The sequence below is a fragment of the Echiichthys vipera genome (genome assembly GCF_963691815.1).
Source record: "Echiichthys vipera genome assembly, chromosome: 1".
Classification (NCBI taxonomy): domain Eukaryota; kingdom Metazoa; phylum Chordata; class Actinopteri; order Perciformes; family Trachinidae; genus Echiichthys; species Echiichthys vipera.
In genome coordinates, this window is record NC_139826.1 from 34,527,207 (window position 1) to 34,553,289 (window position 26,083).

General features: G+C 39.5%; 1 protein-coding gene across 1 annotated transcript in view; it reads right to left on the bottom strand.

Annotated features, from left to right (window-relative positions):
• The window catches only part of luzp2 (leucine zipper protein 2), a 155,740-nt gene that overhangs the window by 36,612 nt on the left and 93,045 nt on the right, over positions 1-26,083 (bottom strand). Inside the window, exon 5 of the mRNA XM_083919879.1 lies at positions 24,509-24,571. Coding sequence (XP_083776005.1) covers positions 24,509-24,571 — 63 coding nt within the window. The remainder of the gene's footprint in view (positions 1-24,508; positions 24,572-26,083) is intronic.

A 26,083-nucleotide genomic window follows, 5' to 3' on the forward strand; every position in this document is an offset into this window, starting at 1 on the left:
AGTAAAGCATTAAAATCATTTGACTGGCAGCCGGTGGAGAGATGTCAACAGAGGGGTCACAGGGTCTCGTTGTTTGGTGCCAGTAAATATCCTCACAGCGGTTTGCTTAACAATCTAGATGCCTGACATTTTTAACTTAGAAAACAATTTAGTTACATTCATTTACATATGTTATATGGGAAAAAAATGCTGTTGAAAGCTGAACTGCACTACTCTTGTTACAAGATTTCCTAAAATACGGAAGTTAACCACTAATCAACCAAGTATCTTAAGCATCATGCCGTATTCAATCCATGCAATGTGGGAAGAGCACTTTCACTTGAACAGCACATGTGAAGCTTGATCTGTTCTTTTCATGACAGAAAGAGAATTTCATAGATAAACACAAGGAACTCATTTTAGTTCCTATATATTGAAGCTAATGTCAGGCCACATGTATTTTGCCAGTCTCGACAGAAGTCAGAGTCATGTGTGTCGGGTTTCTGAAACTGCACATGCCCCTGTTTGGATGTTCCAGTCTGGGGTCATTTGACTGGCTGAGGGGTTAGTTTGGGATTTTTATTTTCATTATTTTCAATTCATTCTACATTGTGATAATGTGGAGGCACACCTTTTATGATTGATTTTATATGTTAGAAGTTGCAACATTATTTACAGTAAAATACTGTGAAAGTAAAAAAAAGTCATTCTTTAAATGGTTAAAAACAACAAAAACAATGTACATCTTAATGTTAATTTACATTAATATCATGGTAACCCATGGTAAACGTTTACTATTAACAGTAATTATCTAAATTTTGAGGTTATTAGCTCTCTGAATTAAAAAAAATGGACATTATTTGAATTATTTTTTTATTTCTGTTGTAAATATCTAGTAACTTTCTTAATTCCAGAACCATACCTGAACCCAAACACCCTTGGTGAAGCAAGTATCTATAGTGCCCCAGTTTCTAAAAGTTAATGTCACAGTCAAAGATAAAACCAAGGTTTATGGCCACAGGCTCAGTGAGACGAGCCGCCAGTCAGTAAATGACACTACCAAGAGGAAGCACGTAAAGACAGAGAACAGGAACAGAGGCTGATAACAGCATTTGGGGGGAAGGAATTTCTCTTTTTAATCGATAATTATGAGTTAGTAAGAATAATCCTAAACTGGTGACTCTAAAAAAAAAATTGCCCGTAGGTGTGAATGGCTGTCTTTGTTTGTCTCTATGTGCCCTGTGATAGACTGACATCCTGTCCAGGGTGGACCCCGCCTCACGCCCGATGTCAGTGCGGATTGGCTCCAGCCCCCCCGCGACCCCGACAGGGACAAGCGGTTGAAGATGAATGAATGAATGAATGAACCTATTGCTTAAACCGAAGTACCTATCCAGCTCTCAAGACAACCCAATAAAACAGCTCAACCAACCATGACAAAAGCTTCACAAAAGTCTAACAGAACTAAAATTGTGGCATCTGCAGTTAAAAGAAAGTCATCCAAGACGGATAGTCTCTACTGTCATCTAGAATTAGATTGACGGTCTCAGAAATTGTAAAGCTAATTGGTAAAAAACAATAGTTACTTATTTTAACACCAGATTCTAAATATAGACTGAGCGTATGCAGTAAACAGAACATACTGCATTATGTAAAAATCCATCTCATGTGATATGAGGGCCTACACAAACATAGACATGCTGTAATCAGTTTGTACTGCAACCAGTCTCAAGCTTACAGCGTGTTTAAACAGCTATTTAGTCCCTGTTTAGACAGAGACGATCCAGAAATGATATGCAAAAGTGGCGTTGCAACCTCACTTTTTATTCCGCCTTTAGACAAGCGTCTCTGGAGGGAAATCTGCGTGCATGCGGTGACACAAAACTGTGTGAAATTCGATGTGGTATGCACGTCAGGTGGCTAGGTGGTGCTGTGAAGCACTACACACAACACCACTCAGAGCTTGTGCATGCGTAGAAACTTCTTTCTACTACTCTCCCTAATAGTGGAGAAGCAGGACGCCGTACAGTGTGACAGGGATCTGCAGTCTCCCACTGCCTCAGCTCCCACCCAGTGGTTTCAGTGGTTTTTGCATTTTTAAGCCCCAAAAACACAGTCGTTGTCTTTCAAAATGCAAGTGTTTACTGAATGATGAGGGCATTATTAATGAAAGGCATCACAGAGCTTCAAAATGTGTCAGGGAATGATCCTAATGGCTGGGGGAAACCTAAAGGTGACCCTCTAACACTGGATATTGTCAGGAAATTACCACCACTGTTGCGAAACTAAGCTTGTACCACTTCTGTTTTATCGAAAGGAACAAATGCAATTAGATGTAACATAGTAACCTGTTGAGATGTATTAATGCCTTTCATTGACTCAACACATTTAAAATTCTTAATAAGTTTATCAACGGAGGGATTACCAGTAGTCAAGGGTCTACCCTTCAAAACCATTTAGCAGAACTGAAGTGAAAGCAATGAATATTCAGCTTTAATTCATGGAAACTAAAACCTCAACACTCGCAGAAGAAGTTGGCCCTCGCTCTTCTTATACAGTACACGCGGCATGTTATGCTACATGAACGAGTGAATGCTTTCGCCTTGTCCACACTTGTTTTGCATGTGAACGGATTAGAGTGTATGGGCTTAGAGTGTGATCTGACAGACTTTGAAACAGCGTGAGAGTGGATGCTAGGAGGGTGGTCCTGAGCATCGCCAAGACTCTAGTGTTGCTGGGCTTTAGGAAAGCAGTAATCTCCTGACTGCACAAGGAATAGATCCCAAAACCTCACCAGTATGTTTACCATGATGAAGGCAGCCCTGAGAAGATCCACGTGTGAGATGATGGATGGCTCAGGCTGTAACCGTTCATCACTTTGCCACAGTATGACAGTCAACTTCACCAAACCATTGTGGGGTACAAGAGCCATTTTTGGAACACAAAATGCACGTCATTAAAATGCAAAATCTCAAATAAAACATGTAAAACCAAATATGTTGTATTATATACACTTTGTTTTAGAGCTATGTTTTCTCACACCAAAAATATTAGGAAAAATATTGGTTTAATATAAAATAAGGATGTGTAAACTGTCAAAGAGACAGACACAACAATAAAGGATTAACAATATGATTTAAATTTCTATTTTAAATCTGCAACAAGCAGTTTCACCGTTTTCACTAGTCAAAACTGAAAGAAAAGCAGATCTAACGACGCAGATTGGGAAATACTTAAAAAGGCTGACTGCTACCTTCCTTTGTGTATTTTTTGTTAATTACACCTGCGTTACATTTAAGACAGCAGTGGGAAGTCTCTGTCTGCCCTTCAGAATCAGCCCCAGTCAGATGTTTTTTGGCTCCTGTGCAGGAAGTTTGTTTTCACGTCTTGTAGCAGGTAGATCTGAAAATATGATATTCCCTCGAGCAATTAGGCTTATAGATGGTACGTTAATTTAATTAAGGTGGAGATAACACATTTGGCTATAATGTTGCTGTGCTCTGACGATAGATCGATGTTGGATGTTGGATGTTGGAGACAGCTCAATGTTATTAGGTTACAAGTTGGCTGTGAACCACAGGGACAGTTTGGATACAGGAGGAGAAGGTGAGTGAGCAGCCACCAGCTGGCCCTTGACTTCTACTTATAAATGATGTCCACATCCACAATTCTCCCTCTGTCATGGCACATACCGACTGCATTGACAATCATTCACAACACAGCTGCATCGGTATACAGTTGAAATTATTACTTTTGTGTATTTTTTTGCCATTCTAGCAGCATTGGTCAAACTTTACGATGGGTTGCCATGACATGCTGTACAAACAATTATGTGGCCCAGATGATCAATCCACCTGACTTTGGTGATCCCCGACTGCGAGCATCACCACGGGGCACCTGTTTACAGTAGTATTTGGCAGGCATCAAAAAACTACTCAGTCTAAAACGTGGAAGTTTCTCACATATGGTGCATTTGCACCTTTGTCTTTTCTCTGCAATTCAATTTCTCTACTGCCACACACACCTATGCAGTGTACTGTGTTCTCCAACACGTACAGTACATGCAAACTGAGCAGAGGTAATGAGCTGGGATGGTTGTTTTGTGATTCAGTGAGGCAAAACTGACCGAGTCTCAATTCCTCACAGTTGCACCTCCACACGCCCCTACAGAAGGACCATTGAGGACATGTAGAGCTGACAGCTGTCATTTACTGTGACGTAGTTTAGCCCGCGGGACGTATTCAGAGTAGAAATGAGATCCTCTGGAGCTTATATGTCACAGAGCATTATGCAAAATGTGATACACTGAGCCACACATGTCGTAACGTGTTATTTCCGCTGCACTGTCATTCTACGGTCCTGAAAATGAAGGCACATTTTTACATGTTGCTCATATTTTCCATTTAGAAAAACGGAACAACACACACATAAGTTGTGCAAATTTCCTCTCTCAGTCTGCCACAGACAGCTATCACTGTTCCATTGATTACAAATCACACAAAGGAGGAATATTGGACCAGTGGTCTCGTATGAGAGTCTTTTGCATAAAGGTTGCTGGGTTGAAGAATTATTCATTCATTCATTCATTCATCTTCAACCGCTTGTCCCTGTCGGGGGGCTGGAGCTGATCCAAGCTGACATCGGGCGTGAGGCGGGGTACACCCTGGACAGGACACCAGTCTATCACAGGGCACATAGAGACGAACAGAGACAGACAACCATTCACACCTGCGGGCAACTCAGAGTCATCAATTAACCTAACACGTGCATGTCTTTGGACTGTTGCACAAAACCGGAGAACCCATAGAAAACCCTTGACATGGTGGTGTGGTGGTTAGCACTGTCGCCTCACAGAGAGAGGGTTTCTGGTTTGATTCCCGGCTGGGAGGAGTTTGCATGTTCTCCCATCTCTGCGGTTGAAGAATTATGTTATTTTAAATGAAATAGAAAGTCAACTACAAAAATATTATTTGACGCAACAATATAGGCGACTAAGCAACTAAAGCACTCAAAAAAATGCCTGACTAATCTCAGCAGCTATTTTCACACATTATAAAGTGCTGATGTGATGACAGCCCTTGAGTGTTGATATTTACTTCCATTCAAGTCAACTTTCACACTTCACAATATTTTTAGCCTTAGTGTAAAGTGGCAGAAACAACTCTACTGGTGACACATATTTTAATTGAGGTTTGGTGAAGTTTTTGCCACATTAACACCGTGGAGTAATGTGGTAAGGCACAATTAACTCATACTGTATACGCTTATTTTATGTCTTGAACAAATTGAATTGCCACAATTAAACTGGAGAGATCAACCCCCCTCACACGCAGCCCTGTCCCTTCTGTGACTACAAAGTTTAAACAAATCATCAAAAGTGCGATGCAGGTAGAGTTGACATTTTTATTTTTAATTAGAAGAGTCACACACTAAAGCGTGCGCATCGCCTGAAACCACTCAGCGGTGGTACAAGCCAGGGACTGTTGTCACAACATATTTCAGCTTAAAAGGTCAATAAGCCTCATTGTGATGACAGAGAAAACAAAATGACAAGATGTTTCTGATGCATCACTGCTTTAATAGCTTAGACATCTCAATTGTGAAAATACAACTTCATAACTCAATTAAAGGCCACAATAAACTGTGCCCCGAGGCATAGACTGCCGTGTTTCCTTTGGAGGTCTATGGAAGCACCATACAGGAGAATACTCCATAAATAATGTTACTGTACAGTAAATCTGTAGTATATCTTGTCTGGAATTTGTATTTTTTTTCTTTTTAGATATTTTAAAAATATTAATGTTCATTTATAAAATACGTTTTTTTTTCCATCTCACCTGTGTATTTTCTTTTGTTATTGTATATTTTATCTTTTTTTTGTTATATGTACAAATAAAGAACTTAAATAACTGGTTATGTTTGGGCAACAAAACCACTTGGTAAGGGCTAATTTGGGTTAAAATAACTTTTAAACTTTAGTTTCAAGTGTCCCATTTGTCATTTTAGATACTAACTATCTAAAATGACAAGCGGGACACTTGAGAGACGAACGGGACGTGAACCGCGGTCTCCGGGGGGGGAAAATCCTGTGTTTGTTTGATGCCTCACACTCCATGGACTTTGTCACCCTTACTTATGGAGCACTTGCTCTGAGCATCCAATATTACTGTGAATGAGTTTACAGCTGAAAGTCTAGTACCTCTCATACAGACATTCATGGGTGTGTAACAAAGCGTTGATATTTGATTGTGAACTGGCTTTTTATTTAGATTAAAAGTCAGGGGGTCATCCAAAGTATATCACAGAAGAAAACTACTTGAATCTAGATACTCCATCATAGCGTAAAGTACAGACCCAGGAGACTGAAAAGATCTGAAAAGATTGAAATCATTTCCAAAATATTTGCTGCTCAACTTTTCCACTCTGTGAGGTTTGACATAAATTATGTTAAACTGGATTCTAAAAAAAGATCTGTTGATCAAGCAGAATGGACTTAAGAGAAGAAAAAGAAAGTTGGCTTGTCATTCAATGTCAGCTCAGCTATAGAAATCCGAAAACCTAATAATGAATAATTAACATGACATTATTCTCGGCGGACCTTCTTTCCCCCACATCTACATATTTCATCTGACCATTAAAGCTGCTGTTAATGAATGGCAGCCTAGCAGTTTAATCACATATTCAACTGATGTTTTCTCCTGGATCTTGGTCTTCCTAATAAGTTAAGAGATCCCAGAACAATCTAATTCCCAGGGAGTCAAATACCGCCATTTTCTCACGGCCCTCTGCGTAGAGTGCCTGTAAACCTGTCCGCTAGTGATGCATGGGTCACAATTTTTTAAGACCCCACTTGACCCCTTCTGAGAGCCAATCCGCATCACCCAACATATGCGCTCATCAACCATCTGAACCCAATCTGATCCTGCAATTTTACCAAATCTATGTATTATGTATTAGAGCTAATTAGGGCATAATTGTAACTGTAGGAGTGAGACACGGACAAACACTGACCGAGCTGCAGGTGTGTGTGTGTGTGTGTGTGTGTGTGTGTGTGTGTGTGTGTGTGTGTGTGTGTGTGTGTGTGTGTGTGTGTGTGTGTGTGTATAGAAGAGACAGAAGGATTTAGAGTGCCACACTGCTTAACGAGACAGGTTGAGAGGACTTTCACCCAGGAGACCACAGTTTGTGTCACTGTAACCTAACCCACGATCTTACCCTAATCCTGAACAGGTGATTTTGTTGCCTCAACCCCATAGTTTTACTTGAATTCATAAGTAAAACAGCGGGCGTAGTGGAGCGTCATGTGTTCGACTGGCAGGGCTACCCAGTGGATTGACAAGTGAAAACAAGGCGTCCTGACAAAATGGCAGTATGTGCCGAGCTGGGATGAGGACGGGTTGGAAATCCATTTATAAAATATAATAAAACATATTTGAGGGTCTATCTATTTTCCAGCCTCTGTCATATATTAATGTGCAGATTCCACACATAACATAATCAATTACAGTCTCTGTCCGACAGGCTTGTCAGCTTTTTCAAGAAAAAATAAGAAACTCACAGCGCAAGCAAATCGTGGCAGGGCTTCTGCACTTATGTCGAACACATCTAATATATATTACTGGCATTAGCAAAGCAAACGTTCACTGTGGACAAGTTATTAAATAGGACGTACCCTCAGACATCTTACAAGCTTATTACACAGCTTGAGCTGGACTTCTCCTGACAGTCTCAAGGACTCTTGAGGTCAAAGGGGGAATTATGTAGAAATGAAAAGATTTCTTTCTTGTCAGTGTTTCATTGTTCATATACACTGTGAATTGGAAAAATGGTGGTCTAGTTGTTATAATATTTCCCCAATACTTGTCACCCCTCTCAATTTATCTTTGAGCAAGATAACCTTTTTTCGCATTTGATAAACACCAAAATTGCATTTTTATGACCAAATGCTGCAAAACCAACAATTGCTGTGACTTGTTCTGCTATGTTCCCAATCTATCTGGCTGGATACAGTGCCAAAACATTAAGGGAAAATCAAGACTTTTTCAGGCATTTATTGTCAGCCCAGATGCACCAGTGTGTTATTGTCATGCATTCGGATTTACTCTGATGGAAATATTGGCCACATTTTCATTTGACTTGTCCACATGCATCTCTTTGGTGTTTCTTTTCAGAAATTCCTCACTGAATAGCTATTGAGCGAGTTATTGTGTACGATGCTCGCCAAGGCTTCAGGCTAATCAAGGAAAAGAGATTAGATGAACTCTATTGATCCTCGCAGGGAAATCAGGATGGCCTGGCGTTTCAGAGAATAGTTGAAATATTCCATGCGAAGTAGTTTAAATTACCCTCAGCATAATGATTGAGCTGCAGCCCAGCTCTGCAGTTACCCAGCCACCTGAACGCTAATATTTTCTGGTCATTTCATTCATTGTCATTCGTTGCATTTGTTCAAGCCGAATCAGAAACGGCAGAACAATCTGATAAATCAGATGGAAGTGATGTCGGTGGAGCCTCTAATGCTGAGAGGGAATTATCTGAGAGATTAATTGAAGCACTGCAACTGTAAAATATGAAGAATGCCTAGACAAATTGATATTACTTCAAATAGAATAAATCAGACCTTGGCATACACAGTGGGTCCAAAGCATCGCTTTCCTCTGTATCGAAGTAGGGGAACAAAACGCAGTTATACATTGTGATAATTCCTCTACAGCTCTAATAGTTTTAAGTGATGATGACTAGTCTGTGCCTGCTGGACATTAGGTTCATAGTTGGTGTCAGCAGCCTCAAATACTAATAGATACTTTAGTTCAAGTGAGTTTACCTCTTAATCATATGGTTGGTAGTAGGATTGGAAAATAGATAGATAGATGGTTAGGAAACACTGGACCCTTAACTGATCCTAATATGTATGATAGGGGGAAAAACGCTGAAGAAGAAAGAAAGCTGAACATTCAGTCCACCGCACTCCCTGTATTAGCACTGAACACTGGCATGTGATGAACTGCGTATACTGAATTGTCCAATATGAGGGGGATTTTGAGGGGACATGTGCTGGATACTTTGCCAACACTGCCCAATGGCAAATCACTATTTGGCTGTTTAAAAAGTGCCCTAAACAATCAATGGGCTGTGGATGTAAAAATTGATTATGCTTAAGGGTGTTAAGAATAATCTTCTGCCCTGGTACCACACACAACTATTCTATTTAATTCTGTATAATTTGCTCTACTACAAGAAACATTCATAATACCGAACTGGACTTACATAGAGCGGTAACATCTGGGGGTGTGAATGGTGCGATACTTTGCTATGGCCTTACTCTAGTATATACAATGGTGCATGATGTACTTACTGTATGTTCTATGCTTACTAACCACTTAAATACAGTCTTACATACTTGCTTACATAGATGTCATGGTACAGCAATGTACCATGTACTAAATGTACTATAATGTACTATAATGTACTAAAGTGTTGTTGGAAACTATCACAACAATTTGTGGGAGCAGTTCAAGGGGACACTGAGTTTTGCTTGTGAGATGTGCTTTTATCATCATTCATGTTGTAAGCTTATTGTTAGCTGTATAGTCGATCCTCTGTTAACGTAGCATTGTACTACTTAGCTAACATTAATGCTGTTGCCAGAGACACAAAACCCACAGCACTGGATGAAGCGCTGCCCACACACTGTGTGGACATAGGCTCTAATATCACCAACAGCTTAAGCTGTTCAGCATAATAAGTACTTTTGTATTTGTTGTGCTTCCACTGTATGGCAAGTTCAAGTATACAATATGTGGGGACAATTTTCAATGAGCAAAATCAGAGGAAAACTATACTTGAACAACAACAACAAAAACATATTGTGGTATTTGAAGGCTTACCTCCTTTTTGTAGATACTATATGTTCTGATACCATTTTTTCCTTCTGATTCCAATTCTGATACCTGAACTTGTATATTTCAGATACCAAGTACCGATCCATTACCAATGCCTTAAATAAAAATATTGTATAATATTACCCCTGTATGGATGTGATAAGATTTCTATCATTGTTATCTGGCCGGGCTCAGGTTTGTAGAACATGAATCAACACATACAGGAACGAATGCCACAGAATTGTCTTTAATTATCTAGTTTGACATCAGTTATAACTGAAGAAGATCATAATCTACTTACAGATTTTTTGGGTGCTAAATTATAACATGGTATATTATGGAATGGTGCATAGTATTGGAGGCATTTTCAATTCTTCCTTCTATCTACTTTAAAACGTTGTACACATAAAAGCATATTTCATCATTATTACAAATACTTCAGAGTAATATACACACCAAAGAATAACTCTTTTCCCATTGCTGTTTTACCAGAATGAGGCGCAAAAATAAAGTTCTGCTCAGGGTTGAAAAACCTAGAAATTCTGGGTTTAAGAATGATTTTGCAAATGTCAAAACTGATTTGCTTTGGTGGTGGTAAAAGGATTATGAACACAACATTGACTTATCACCTTTTAAATTGATACGGTGAACGTAGCAACATAATCATTCACTGGGGTCGTCTTTTTGACCACCTTGCGAATTCAAGTCCAATATTCACTCTCTTTTAGCTCGGATTTCCTTCTTTTTATCTGGCTCTTTATCTGCTAAATGCTCCACCATGTTTTCAATGATTGGTGCTCAGGTAGTGTACCGTGTTCTTTCACTGCTGCAGCCAAAAAGCACACTATAACACAGCGAAATAATGAGCTGAAAGTCCTTATAAAGCACCTCAAAGCCGAGGGAAGCTGCAGATTCAAGTGATAATTCTCTGTAATTTCATCACTTCAAGCAACCTCATTCACATCGTCTCATTGTTTCCACATTGTCATTTGATACTGGTTATTATAAGAATCTTGCTTATAATCCTATTTAAGCTCTACTTGCACCTGAGGACATCAGTAATGGAATAATTACAGACCATATACTGTATATAATTACTGTGGTGAAGTTGCAGAGGGTTAAGTACAATATATATTATATTTAATATCTGTTTCTATCAAATTAATAATGAATTAAAAGAATAATAGGTGGACAACTGCGGATTTTTCCACATGCTACCAAAGCATGTTTTCAAGGAGCTTCAATAACTGTCAAACTTGTAGAGGAGGAAAGTGGGGAAAAACTAAAAAGCTAACTCTCACAGGTAACACTATTCAGTGACATCTGTCTTCAGCGATGCTTTTCAGGTCATTTTGTGGTGAAATCTTTACTTCACCCATTACAGACATGGTAGATCTGATGCATCAGGAGAATGGCTAATATTTTATTACCCATATATTTTCCTGAATATTAATCTGGTCCGAGATGGGCTAGAAAGTGCAAACAAAACACCGTGACCAATTATCTATCATTTTCTTTTGTTAATTAAAAAGTTGTGAAAAGTCAGATTGAATTTTAAATGGTAAATGGACTTGTACTTATACAGCGCCTTTCTAGTCTTCTGACCACTCAAGGCGCTTTTCACAGTGTTTGTCACATCCACCCATTCACACAGACATTCACACTGATGGCGGTGGTCCTCTACATACTGTCTAATGTAACCATTCACACCACATTTACACACCCTTGCACAGCACAGGGAGCAATTCATGGTTCAGGTTCTTGCTCAAGGACACTTTGACATGTGGACCGGGGGAGGTGGGAATCAAATCGCCAATCTCTCAAATGTAGGACGACCCACTCCCACTGAGCCACAGTTGCCCAGTTTGTAAAGTTTCTGTAAATGGAATTTTTATTTGTTTTGTTGGTCATTTTCATGAGAAACACTGATGGGAGAGGAGTCCTTTTAAAATGTATCTAGTTATATGTAGGGAAGTAAGCATTTGTTTTCCCTGTACATTTTTGTTACAGCCACACTCTTCACAGTTTCTCAATCGGACAAAATATCATTCCTTCAATAAGCCTGGAGGTTAGAACAGGCGGACAAAGTCACACAACCGGGACGCTTGAACACGTGTTTAGGTTTTGCAATTCTGTTTTTCTGCAGCTTTTGAATCTTTCTTCATCTTAAATGGTGGTTGATGCTCTCTAACCCAGATTGTCCTCCATTCCCCACAGTAAAGAAGACTGTCAAAGGAAAGAATATGCTCTTAAATCTGAAGTTGGTAACTTTCTATGAAAACTATATATTTTTTCTGTCACTATATCCTCACAGCACAATGAGACAGACGATCTGTGACAAATGAATGTGTCTCTCTTGTGTACCTCCACCTTGTGTTCCTGTCTGCTCCAATAGCCCTCTCTGTCTGCTCCTAATGGCATTTACTAGTTTCTACCAGGCCTGAAGAAAAACAGTCACTGAGAATCTGTTACTGTATTCCCTATTTCTCACAGTAAGACAAAGTGTTTTCAGAAACCTAATTCAGTGTACCGTTTAGCTGTTAAATTAGAAAGTTTGTGACCAAGTCAAGCCAGAACCAAGCCACGCCCACCGACCAACCAGCCTGAAAAGGTTTCTCATTTTACAGCTTTACGGTCCAACAACATGCACAGTGCCATAGGATTAAAAACAAGAGGAATATATTATCAACCCAGCTACAGGACCTCCACGGGTAAAACTTCCCATCAAAACATTAATGCTTAAAAACTAAATGTCCTGTGTAGCCATAGCATTCGTTATGAAAACCTCCAGCTACAGTAAAGACAAGAACATCAAATGTAATTTTGTGAACATATCAAATAAATATCTGCAGTCACAGCCGTCATCAGTCTTGAAGCACTTGGATGTATTTCTGAAAAAAAAACAGGCGATCCACTTTATAGTGTCACAGCTGAATACCACAGAAAACCAGTCCCTTGTCTGGAAACTGAGGGCCAGAAATCAATAGCCATGGCAGGCTGTGAGGAATAAAGCAACGCTGCTAAGTGACAGCATGACACCGTGCCTCTGAATACATGAGGCCTGTCTTTACCTCTCTAAAACACGTTTCTATGATTTGAGTTCAGCACCAGTGCCCACGAAGCCGCACAAAGTGGCTTCGTGGGCACTGGTGTCCAAACTCAGTATTAAGTGCAAAACAATGTGGAGAGTGACACAAATTTAATCCCACTTCTAGAAGAAATTCTAAGACTTATGCATAAATGTAGGAGCTGTCAGCAGGTGGCTGAGATACCAAGACAGACATCCCCACACACTGCAAATGAGGAAGTACGATTCTTCACATCAAGTTGACACAAAGCTCAGAGAGAAGCGTTTCCTTGATGCCAGGGGTAACTTTGTGGCTGATTGTGACTTTGCTTTCACTGCGGAGTTGAGGGTCGATTTTATTCAGACTTTTTTGACGGCTTGTAAGATGCAACATTATATATATAACTCTGGATCATCAAAGCTGTAAAGCAGCATACCACTTCAGTCAGAGTTCCTACTGTGTACATAAAGCATTCTGACTATATAACAGCAGGCACCGAATTGCTGGTCAAAAGATGTCTAGACGTTGAGGTTAAAGCTCGACTGGATTTGGTTGAAAAGCGCTGGTCTTCAGATGTCTGGCTATATTGAATGATTATATTTAAACATTTAAGGGTCTGCTTTGCATAGAAATAAAGTCATCTAAAGTGCTGTTGAATCAACTGTCATGTAGCCTAGACATCTAGCTGTTAAACACAGTTTTAACTCTAGCTGTGTCCAGCTAATTCCCAAATCAGGAAAGAATCAAAAGGCTATGATTAGGGTCAAGCTGCATTTATTTATTTTTTTTATTTTAGACTGCACAGCTGTACAGAAAGGGAGAAACCGTAACTTTCATCTCATCTGTGTCTGTCGGCTTCAGGATATTTCAGGCTGTCATAGCTTATGTAAACTGCTGGCTGCTGTAGACAGAACAAGAAAAAGGAGTTTGTTTCCCTCTGGTTGTCACATATGAAGCTGAACAGAAAGTGAATCGCAAAAGATAGAAAACTTGACTGTGACAGTAAGTGTTTTTGTGTTTATCTGGGAACATTTTGGAACAGCGAGTGCTGCTAAATGCGGAGATATTTTGGACATAAAAATTCATTACAAACGGAGCGTCTCTCCGCTGTGCAGTAAGTCAATACATTAGAGACCTGTTTGTGATTTCTAATAGACCTTTTGTTGGAAAATGGTTTATGGTTTCAAACTAATTAGACAATCCAAGACTGTGAGAATGATATATGGAAATTGTGAAAGTGAAAATATCATCTGTAAATAAAAGAAGATTGCTGTATTGGCCATTTCACGGACGGTAACTGCAATTTGTCTTTTTGCACATTACAGCACTTTGGCAGTGTTGGGAGGAAATGCAGATTTAATACAAGCCGCCCCTGGCTCCCGGAGGAAACACGCCCCCCTGTCAGGACACATTCTGCTTTCAGGTTTACCTACAACTCCAGATTTCATTACAGACAAGCCAGGATAGGATTACGGTACTTCATCATTCGAATATTCTCTAAATAGACTTTTCTCCTCTAACAAACTCTGTGTTTATGTACAATCTCATTGTCCATGGAAGATCTTATGTTTAGTTCTCAACAGGGATTTAATCAGGCCTAACTTTATTTGTTAATCCTTTATCTTTAGGTCATTAGTTCTAATTCAGATTATAATTCAATTCAATTCAATTTTATTTATAGTGCCAAATCATAACAAAAGTTATCTCAGGACACTTTACAAACTAGGTAAAGACCACACTCTATGACTTATTTATGATTTACATAGGGTGGGCTGGTTACCAGACAGTGGACACATTCTATTGATTTACATAGACCCAACAATTACAACATTGACACAAAGTTACATTGACATCATCTTTTGCACAATGAACCAACAAACAATCAGGCCAGAAAACATCTTGAGCACAGCAGCCTCTGCTATAGATGACACAGTTTGCAGCCTTACCCAGATCACAAATACACTTAATCCACTGCAGGTATTATCTGTACCGCTAGTGGCATCTAAATCCCGTAGACTTTCTCTTTAAACCCTGTCACTGCAAAACAGCTCCTGAAACTGTGCCTCTACTTAAAGCTGCAGCAGGTAAAAAGCATAAAAGCAAATACATAAACGCCAATATTTGAAGCAGAGTGAGACCTCTTCCTGCAGCTCTCTCTCTCTCTCTCTCTCTCTCTCTCTCTCTCTCTCTCTCTCTCTCTCTCTCTCTCTCTCTCTCTCTCTCTCTCTCTCTCTCTCTCTCTCTCTCTCTCTCTCTCTCTCTCTCTCTCTCTCTCTCTCTCTCTCTCTCTCTCTCTCTCTCTCTCTCTCTCTCTCTCTCTCTCTCTCTCTCTCTCTCTCTCTCTCTCTCTCTCTCTCTCTCTCTCTCTCTCTCTCTTCTAAAGCCTGAAAACAAGAGTCAAGAGGGGTGCAGAAGTCTGGTCTGCACTCAGAGAACTTGAATTTCAATATGATGAAAGATTATTATGGATTCATTTAAAACAAACTGTCTACCCCAGGTTTAATACTTTTGTGTCTTTAGTCATTGGCTGTAAGAAATGTTTGAATCCTGAAAATGTACATCTAAAGTGTTTTTAGTTAACTCTGCTTAATTATAGCACAGCTAAGGAAAACAGTGAATTACAAATGAATGACTTTCTTTTATTTACAGATGTAAACATATAATTTTATTCAAAAAGCTTATTTTGCACTAAGGAAAATAATAAAAAATAATTCATCAGACTTTGGATTCTGACGTAGACTTAATCCACCCAAAATTTGATCCAATGATCACTGAACTCCAAAATAGACCACTATGCATCTCTTCTACAGTTGAACGTTTCCCCTCAATAAATTACCAATGGTTCTGTTTCTTCCAGAATAGATTTCAGCACTACTGTTACGCAGTGCTGCAGGACACAGTTGCAGTGCTTTTCCATTCTGAATAAGCTTACAGCCAGTATCAGGGAAGCAGACACTGACTCAGTATTTTGAGCCTAAACTTGAGACTCATTTATTTAATGCAGCAAACAATAATTAATGGTTCCTGTGATTCCCTTTTCCTCCCGTCTTAACCCTGCTCAACAGTAAAGGAGCAGCAAGACCAACGTAGCTGCTGTTTTAAAGCAAGGAGCAGTTGTTCGGTTGATTGACATTACCTGATTTACCTCCTGAAAACCTTTTTGACACAGACTGTGAAAAAATGTGTCCACTGTCTGGTAACCAGCCCAACCTGAGCCACATCAGATTAAACACTAAGCTGTCCAATGAATTGAAGTAAGTGAGTGTGTGTGTGTGTGTGTGTGTGTGTGTGTGTGTGTGTGTGTGTGTGTGTGTGTGTGTGTGTGTGTGTGTGTGTGTGTGTGTGTGTGTGTGTGTGTGTGTGTGTGTGTGTGTGTGTGTGTGTGTGTGTGTGTGTGTGTGTGTGTGTGTGTGTGTGTGTGTGTGTGTGTGTGTGTGTGTGATAACGTGTTTTCTCAAGTGAGGATTAACTGACAGCTTTCCTGGTTTCCCCCATGATTTCATAGGAAGGAAAATCAATGCTGCGTGTGGGGAGTGCTGAGATCAGAGGCGTTTTATTGCTGGAAATTGTGTGAAATGAGCATGATGTCATGAAATGCAAGTACACACTCTCTGCATGAAAAGTAAATCAAATACAAAAGGATCATGTGAAAGACATATGCCTAGCAAACAAAGGACCGGACCAGCAGGGTGGATAGTCAGTTGGGTATAGTATCTGCCTTAAATTCAAACTAACCAGGGACCACAGGTATTGCCTACAAAACCAGTTTTCTCAGAGAACTAATGCTGTTAATTGTACAAGGAAGTCCTCTAATCTGTTGCATTATTAAAATAGTAGTAGTTTATGTTAAGAATCGATCCCAAAGCAGTTACATTAATATACTTTTTTTTTATCATGAACACACTACAGCAGTTAACACAGTAAAGAGCAACTTTCTTCAGTCAGTGAACATTGAGTGACATTTTCATTCAAAATGTCTTATTTTGCAGTGTTAACCCCCTTTCATTCTGCATTTCCAAATAGGTAGAATGACATGGTTGGTACCAATGGATACCTTAAGTATTTTAGTTTCATATGATACCAAGAAAATATTGATATTTCAGGAAGGCGGGTGGCTCATTGGTAGAGCAGGGCCCCATATACAGAGGGTTAAAGTCCTCGCCGTAGCGGTCCAGGCTCCATTCTGATTCCCATTTCTCCCTCCCTGCTGTATCCTATCAATCTTCAGCTGTTCTTTGAAATAAAGCCACAGATAGGCCCAAAAATAACTTATATAACTTAAAATAAGATTGATATGAATTCAAATGAATATAAATTTTAAATGGGTAATCGATTTTTTAACCACAGCCCTACCAGGAACATTTTCAAACAACACATATTAATACTTGATACTTAATACTATGAAGTTTGAACCCCAATCAAAGCTTTATTATCCTCATATTAGTCTCATTTATAATTCCTTTACTTATCTGAAACTAGAATAATCACAACATGGTTGTATCCGCCAACCAGTCAATGAGCAGTTTACATCCATGTCTGTCCCGACTCATATAACATGTAGAGTCAAATCAAACACATGATTTCAGTGAATCATTTCCAGTGAGAAATGTCTTCATTTGAGTGCAGGGCTAATATAAAGAGATGCATCACGTGGTATAACTACAGTAACCTGAAGCACAATATCAAAAAAACAAAACCAATGAGCTTGTGGTGGAGAGCCACAGAAACAGGAGGACCCCTGTCCTGGTTTTCATTATAAAGGTAAAGAAAGTGAAGAGGATTTCAAACTGAAGCCCTCTTGAGGAAGGAACAGAGCCGACATTTTTCTGAGGAGACTCAGATCTTTCAGTGTGTGCAACTGCAGATGTGTGTTGTAGCCAGTGCTCTGTTCTTTGGGGAGGTGACATGAAGGCCTGGAGGTCAGCCGTCTCAACAAGCTGTTAAGGAAGGCCACTTAGGTGATCAGGTTGGAACTGTGTGGAGGCAATGGCGGGGACGAGGACGAGTGACAAAAATCAAAGCCATCTTGGATAACCTTTTTCACCCCAGACACAAGGATGAAGGACAAGTTTAAAGCATTGGTGTTGTTCTTCATCCAAGTCGAGGGCCTATGGATAGACAATGTACTTGCTGTATAGATTGTGAAGCATCTTGAGGCAAATATTTTGTGATATGATATATAAAATCGATTTTACCTGAGTTTCCTAAGCTTTTTTGTTTTGGTTCTGCTGTCTATTAGTGTGCATGTCCATTGAGAGAACTAACAGAGACATCACAGAAGATCTATACAATCACCACAATTTCAACGTGGGTACCCAAGATTACTGCCATCAATTCAGTATCTGAGCGTTGAACAATGGCCAGAAAAGTGTTTTTGCAGAGTATTATGATGTCACAGTGAAGTTGATCTTGTGAGGCAGGGTACACCGTAGACAGGACGCCAGTCTATCGCAGGGCACATAGAGACAAATAAAGACAGACAACCGCTCACACCTACGGGCAATTTTAGAATCATCAATTAATAATTAATTAATTGATGGCCAAAATGTGCTTTGTTTTGGGTTTGAGTTCACAGTGACCTTATCACATTGTAAGAAAGCTGGATTCTTGAAAAATCACAAAATCAGACAAGGATCACAGTAAAATCATTCTTATCAGGCTTCAAATGTGTTCGTGTCTGAATCACAGTGATTTGGACCAATCAGCATCCTGCAATGGGCTACCGGCAGCTTCAGGCATGGTTTAGGTGTGACATGGTTTGGTGACTGTTCAAAACAACAACAAGGGTGGTTCTTATAGAGCTTAGCATAGATGCTACAAAAGCATCAGTTATGCTAGAACTGGAGATTATTTCTTCATTGAAAGAAGAGCGGATTATGGCACTAAACCCTTTTGAATTTTGAACACCTGCTAAGTATTGGAAGTGCCTGCACTTTTCCAAACAGTTTTCAATCACTTCCCAGACGGTGGGTATGTTTAAGTATGCCCATAACCTTTGACGACCAAATTCTAATCAGCTCATCTTTGAGTCCAAGAGGCTGTTTGTGCCCCATGTAATGAAATTCTCTCGAGGCATTCCTGAGATATCGCATTTATGAGAATGGGATGGACAGACAACCCGAAAAAATAATTCCTCTGGCCATAGCTGTGACTGGCACGGAGATATAGAAAAGTACAGGGAGCTCTGAATTTGTAACAACAGAGGTTTTGATTGTTATGGCAGACTTGCCCTCAGCTTTTCCGAATGTCATCAATTGCTGTCAATTGCACTCATGTTGTTCTAGTCTCTGTATCCTTGTTTGCATGGATGCTAGATTTTAAAACACTTTGAGGGGCACTGCTCTCATCTGTGTGATTGGCAGACAGAAGCTGCTCTCATGTATATTCAGCTCAGGTTGTTGGACCTCTGGCTCAATCATAGAGTTGATGGCTGTGAGATTCTTGTGCTACATTTTCATTGTCAGCACAGTACTTTTATTTAGCCATGTAGCAAGAATTCCTACCGGTGGTTCCCAATCGTTGGGCCAGGACCACTCCTGAAGGATCACAAGGTACATCTAGGTATATTTGTGTTGCACACATTGTTTTTTTAGACTTTTCTTTCTAGACCTGGGAATGGAAAATGTACAGCATCTGTGGCTAGTATGACTTTTGTTGGTACATCACTAAACCAATCGCAGTCTAATATAGGAAACACTATTCAACAATGGAACGACTTGGACACGACACCGGCAAAGAAACCCAAAACCCCCAGCTCAAAGCGGACTGTCAGAGAGAAAACACACTGCCTTATTAGATGTCAGCCATTAACAGTTACAATCTAACAAAGAACAGAAACAAATGCTAACTATACTTACCATTCTGATAAGTCTTCTAGTCACTGATTTTAGTGACGACAGACTCTTTATCTGGGCACGGGTCTGACTGAAGGCGGTTTTAGGCTGCCAAATAAATAACTTAGTTCCAGATCTCTAACTTTAGCTCAATGGGCAGGCAGCCTGGAATCTGAGACCGTCCATACACCCACCCATTGCTCAGCGAGTCGCACCCACCATACTGCGATCTGCCCAAATGGTTCCACTGCCCGGCTCATCCACCTTGGGGAGAAGGTAGCATGGGTACGAATGCAGGCAACAGTGGGCGAAGCGAGGCAAGATGCAGAAAAAATAAATTAAGTTTTTTTTTTTTTTTACTTTCGTGAAACAAAATATTAATCACAGCAGAGTCGTTTTTACATACTTCAAAATGTGTCTGGAGTGGAACTTCAAGCTATCTCAGGTTGTTCATCATATTTGATAGTGTTCATTATTTGTGGACGTTTTAAGAATAAACTTGTACCTCTTTACAATTAAAATAAGTAAAGGGAAAACTTTGAAGGCATTGTTATTTAAGGGTAATTATACAATGGTTTTACTGATCGGGCCCATTTGAGTTCAAATTAGGCTGTATGTGGCCCACGAACGCAAATGAGTTTGACAGCCCAAAGGGAACCACTGCTGTACATGTCAGAAGTCATTCAAAGTTTTGAAGGGTCTTAATTACTCATTATAATAAAAAAAAAAATTTGCTTATCACACATGCAGTTTTCTCAGTGATGCATGCATTACATTGTCATCAAAATACACATACCTGCAGGTAATTGTGTACTGTCACAGCATTTTACTTCACATAAATCTATCATTGCCATCTAACTAGACCTTTTTCATTTCCAATAAACACTGTCACTCTCAAAGGATGTCAAGTCCACCATTGCTCTTGCGCAACAAATCCTGCCTGCTGTCTCTTATATGTGAGTGCAATCGATCAGGCTGTACATCACCTGTCTGTTCAGTGCAAAAAAATGACATTACATGTCATCCCCCGTCTCACTCCATTTCACGTAAGCCTCCATTTTTGTCAGTACACTTTGGCTCTCAATGCATGTTAGTGATCATATGTGTGAAATTAGTTGTGATAGCCTTGATGGTGCTGAGAGTCTCTTTGTGTTAATGCAGTGGCTGTTCAGTTGCCGAGTAATATACTGGTGGAGGAGCCAGGAAGCCATTTATTCTTCAAGGCAATAATACCATGCAGCTTAGTGTGCTGCTTGGACAAATAACGAGAAAATGGGTAATTATTTTCAAAGTTAGCTTTTTTTACAAGACAGAAAATTCAGGCATTTACTGCCAAGATAGTCCCAGGTGCATGTTCTGTCTTATACACATTTGAATACATACTGCCTTTGGAATATGCAATATAAATTGTCATTTAATCTGTGCTTCTGTCGTGATTTGAATCACTTTAAATAACAATAAAACTGTTTTTGAAATGAGTTATCACATCCTTTTAATGTTTGTGTTGTATCACTTGCTGAAGATCGTGAACAAGTAACTTTATGGCATCATCAATGGTAGTTCTAATTAAAAACTGCATGACTTGCATATATTAACCCTCTAACTTCAGTGGTTTCATATGTTTTAGTTTTTTTGCTGTTCAACACATAATGATGCAGTCTCCATTTTCTTCCTACTTCATTTTCTTGTCAATTTTTCCCAGAAAGGGTATCATCGAGAGATCCAGTAAACGCCCTGATGCATGAATTCTTTTTTCTGCCATTTAGCCGGTGAAATTACATCAAGATGACATGAAAGGAAGAAGACAATAACAGGAAGCCATTTTAGACCTAAAAACATCAATATCAGCTGCAAGGAGCTGAGTGTGTGGAAAAGCTGTCTATTACAATACTCTCTGAGAACCTGATGAATCCCAGCAGGATCCAAGTCAGTCTGTAAATCACTTTCCCTCAAAATACTCATAATAAGGCCTTGAAAGGAAATCATTGGTAATGACTGCACAATGAATTGCAGCCGTAAAGCTTCCAAACTGACACCATAACACAATTCATAGTTATATACAACATAAAAAACACATTTTGAATGCCAAGGATATGGTTAGCTTTACAGTTGTTCATTTAGGCTCTATCAGATATGTGTATACACTATACCGAACCACTCATAACCACAACTGTGAGTAATGGTATTGTATTGGAAACAATACGAGATATACAGTATACTCAAGTTGTAGGTACGTGTGCCAGGTTATTAGATACACAATGAATGCAGTCTAATAAAACAGCCCTGCAATAAATCCTGTCTTCAGGATTTTTACATTGTTCTGTCTTGGTCATTGATGCTGTACTGAGAGATGTTTGGAATATTTAGCCAACTTTTATTTATACAAATGAGGTTGAAAAAATATTGGAAACACTTCTCCGTATAACAAATTTCAATTCAACAGCTCCACAATTTGCAGTCTGTAAAATGATAATAAGGCTGAACCAACATATCTCTAATATAGTTTCATCAAAATCTGAACATAGCTTTCATAATATTGAAATAATATTGCATTGAGCTGATTATAGTGAGTGTTGCAGGAGAGAGGATGACCTTCTTTTTGGCTGCTAGAAGTTGCAGTGGTAACTTTTCTAGACCACTACACAACAACATCAAGTAAAGACGTAAAGTTCAAGGATGCCCAGTTGTGTTTTCTTGTTTTACAAAAGTTCCACTTACATTCAGTTTTACTCACCATACCCATTGTGTGTATCCTTGAGTGTTGAATTAATTTTCTTTATTCAAAAAACATTTGCAAAGCCAATTTTTGGAACATCTTCCTCCCTGCCTTTATATGATGCAAGCTCAAATCTCACAGAACATTGTAGACTTTTTTTCAATTATATCTCCAGGTTTAACTTCATTTTGTCCTTCGATTCTTTCAACTTTGACAGAAACATCACAGTATCCCTGAGCAGGGCATGATACAAATAAGAATCATCTGAACCCTCCTATGTTTGTGATCTACTGTGATGTTTACATACGTCAGCTAAATCGACAGAAACCTGCATTCTGGCATGTACTGCTGTACAGCAGATTGATCACAGCAAATTGATGTCATTATGTCAATGATTGGTTCTTCATTGAAAGCACTTGGTCATGTTACCAAGAGTTTAGTCAAAATTGGCCTCAAATTAAACTGAACATCTGGCGAAAACCAGTTTTCTGACTGCAGGAGAGAGAAATATGGCACGGCAAGGTTCTGGATCTCTTCATCATCATTGCTCATGATTATGAGATGTAATTAACTTCCCTGCCTGCAATTCAAAACACAAGAGAAAGCATCTAGAGGACTATTACCATAGTGTGCTATTATAGGGCGTTACGAGCCTTTTTATATTTTAATTATAAACAGAAAATCTTTATAGCTATGCATAAAGCTGGGGCGGCAGTAGCTCAGTCCATAGGTGACTTGGCTGGGAACCGGAGGGTCACCGGTCCCAGAGGTGCTGTTGAGCAAGGCACCGAACCCCCAACTGTTTGGGGCGCTGGTCACTGGCAGCCCCCTCGCTCTAACATCTCTCCATTAATTGCATGTATATAGGTCCTGTCTGTGCATGTGTGTGTATTTCGGGCTTGTGTGTGTGTAAAATGAAAAATAATAATAGAGTGAAAAAAATCTAATTTCCCCGTTGTGGGACTAATAAAGGAATTCTACTTATATAATACCGAAGGTAGCATGTGTTCTTGTAACAAAGTTTAAAAGACTATTTATATTATGTAAAAAAAAAAAGGTTGCTAATTTTGAGTGTACTCTCAGTTTTTAGTCGTGTCATTAAGGTTCCAGATGACAAGTTAATCACCTCGAAAGCTTATTTACCCAGTAATTGCTGTCAAAATGAGCTCATCTGTATTTGAGAATTTAAGAATGGAGTACAAAAACCTGCCTTGGGAGCAGGTCCTTTTTATCTTTACACTTTAAACTCAGTAAAGGGTCTTCCATGTCCAGTAAAATCAATTAAGTGGCTGGCACTGCAGGCTTTTATTTCATTTGTCACAGTATCGGTCCACAGAGGTTTCAGTTTGTGATGTTGTTTCTCTCCTATTGCATGTTAGCTGACGGACAAACCAAAGATACCAATGGAAACACACAACTTTAAAAGTCTTTAAAAGGCAGCAGTTGCCGATGTTGCATTTAATGGGCCGCTTTAGATCTGTTTTTGTTGGCTGCTGCTGTTTTTCACCCTAAATATAACAGGCCAAACAGTAGATAATGTGGTGTCACACATTTCAGTACAGCTACCATGGTACTTGCCAGCAGAACCTTGTTTTCCCCAGCTGTCTAAGGCATCAGCGGTAAATGTCAGACGTTAGTGTCACCCCCTCAGAATCAAAGAGTAAAAAAATATAAAAACAACTATTTCACACTGATGTTTAACATGTTCTCATGTAGAGAAAAATCCATTACAGAAGTGAGAATTCTCCACCAACACAAGCTATGACACCCACAAAAAACTCCACTGTTTGAAAAGTTAAAGAGATATATTTATGCCACTTAGTTCACCTTTGAAAGCATTGGGCAAACACGGAAAATAATTAAATGAAATGGAAATAGAATAAATGGAGAGTGGGTTCGTGATCAGCAAATTAGAATAAATTCTTCTCTTATGATGATATATACAGCAGACCTCCTAGAGGCATATGATGAGAATTCATGATGTTAAATGCAGGATTCAAACCAGTGTTAAATGATACTTTGGTGACTCACCTCTTGCTGTAAGTCCTTGATGATTTTCGTTTTTTTCTCCATCTCCACTTTAAGAAATTTGATCTGAAGGCAGAGAGGACAAAAGAAAGATGATCACGCAGAATACCCCGCTTCATTTTCTGTTTGCTTTCCATTCAGTGAACATATTTAATGAAGATTATGGACGCTGAGCGTGCCCGATTAAGCGGTACATATGAAATAAAGTGCATTGAAAGAAAGTGACAATAAACAAAAAGCTTCGTCAGTATGCGATTTACTACCAGTTACTTCTGATATTTAAAAAAACAAAGCAGGTATATGCTGTTTTGTATTCTTCTCATTGTCTACATTAAGAAAAACAGAATATCGCCGGACATTATTACTAATCTTGTATTTTTAGGCACCCAGGGGAACCATAAACTATACAACATAGGTTGACTCACATCCCCCAAGCAGAGGAGGGCATGATAACATCAAACAAAATGAAAAATCATTTTCAATCACTGCCCCCGAGAATAGTAACAACTCATGTATGAAAACATATAAGACAGAAAGACAGAACACCCTGGTGCCCCATGTACTTTTCTAATTGGTAATTACATAAAAAGATAAACTAAAACAGCCTCCCTGCATTAGCTAAGTGCAATGAATGGTGGTGATTATGCCAGTGCAAGTAGCCAAACAGTGTTCAGGAGTGATTTATTGTGTTGAAAGATGCATCTTGCTGATGCGCTGGGACACATCATCAGTGATGTAACCTGGGGTCACTGGGTGTTTCGGGTCTTTCAACATCAGACACCCTCGCCCAGGCGACCCGACCGGAGTTGATCAGTTTGAGTAGTGCTGGTGAGTTTACACTGAGGGAGTAAATTGAGGCTCCTACCATAAATGAATGCTATTCCCTATAAACTGACAGAGACACAGATGATCCTTGCTGTGGAGACATTTTAAAGCAGTGTTCAGCAGCCCCCCATCAAGGCATAAACACCTGTCTTAACTCTGTCCCATACTTTTATTTCTCTTGTGTCGTACAAAGTAAGTTTAGCATAACAAGTGTCCAGAAATGTTCCATCCGAAGCTCTCTGCATGCCACGCACAATACGCCGAGGCATTTATTCCTGCAGTGACTGACTACCTACTTTCCACTGCGTGCCTGATTTAATAGCTCATATGCTTATCATTTCAGAGTGATATCTTTGTTTATCACAATCCTTTTATCATGAGCTCAGCATGTCTTGCTGGTGCAGGCCTGTGGCTCGTGTTTAGCAGCGAGACAGAGATTCAAACACCAAAGTGCAGATGGCAAACTGCTGCCATGGGCTACTGTATATTAAAAAGAATGAATTCTCAATGCGTGAGGGAGGTAGATAGTTTAAGGTTTTGTCTTTTTTCCCGGTTTTCATTCTGAGAAGATATTTTTTTAGAAGCATATTGTGTCCTTGAGAGAGGTCATCAAGATAGTCTGGAGGACATAAAGGAAAAGATTCATGGGGTGGGTGACCTCATAACAGGTATGTACCCTTGGGAACTGTAAACATAGCCTCAGCAGTTGACTCACATCCCCCAGCAGGGCATGATAACATCAGGGTTCATTTT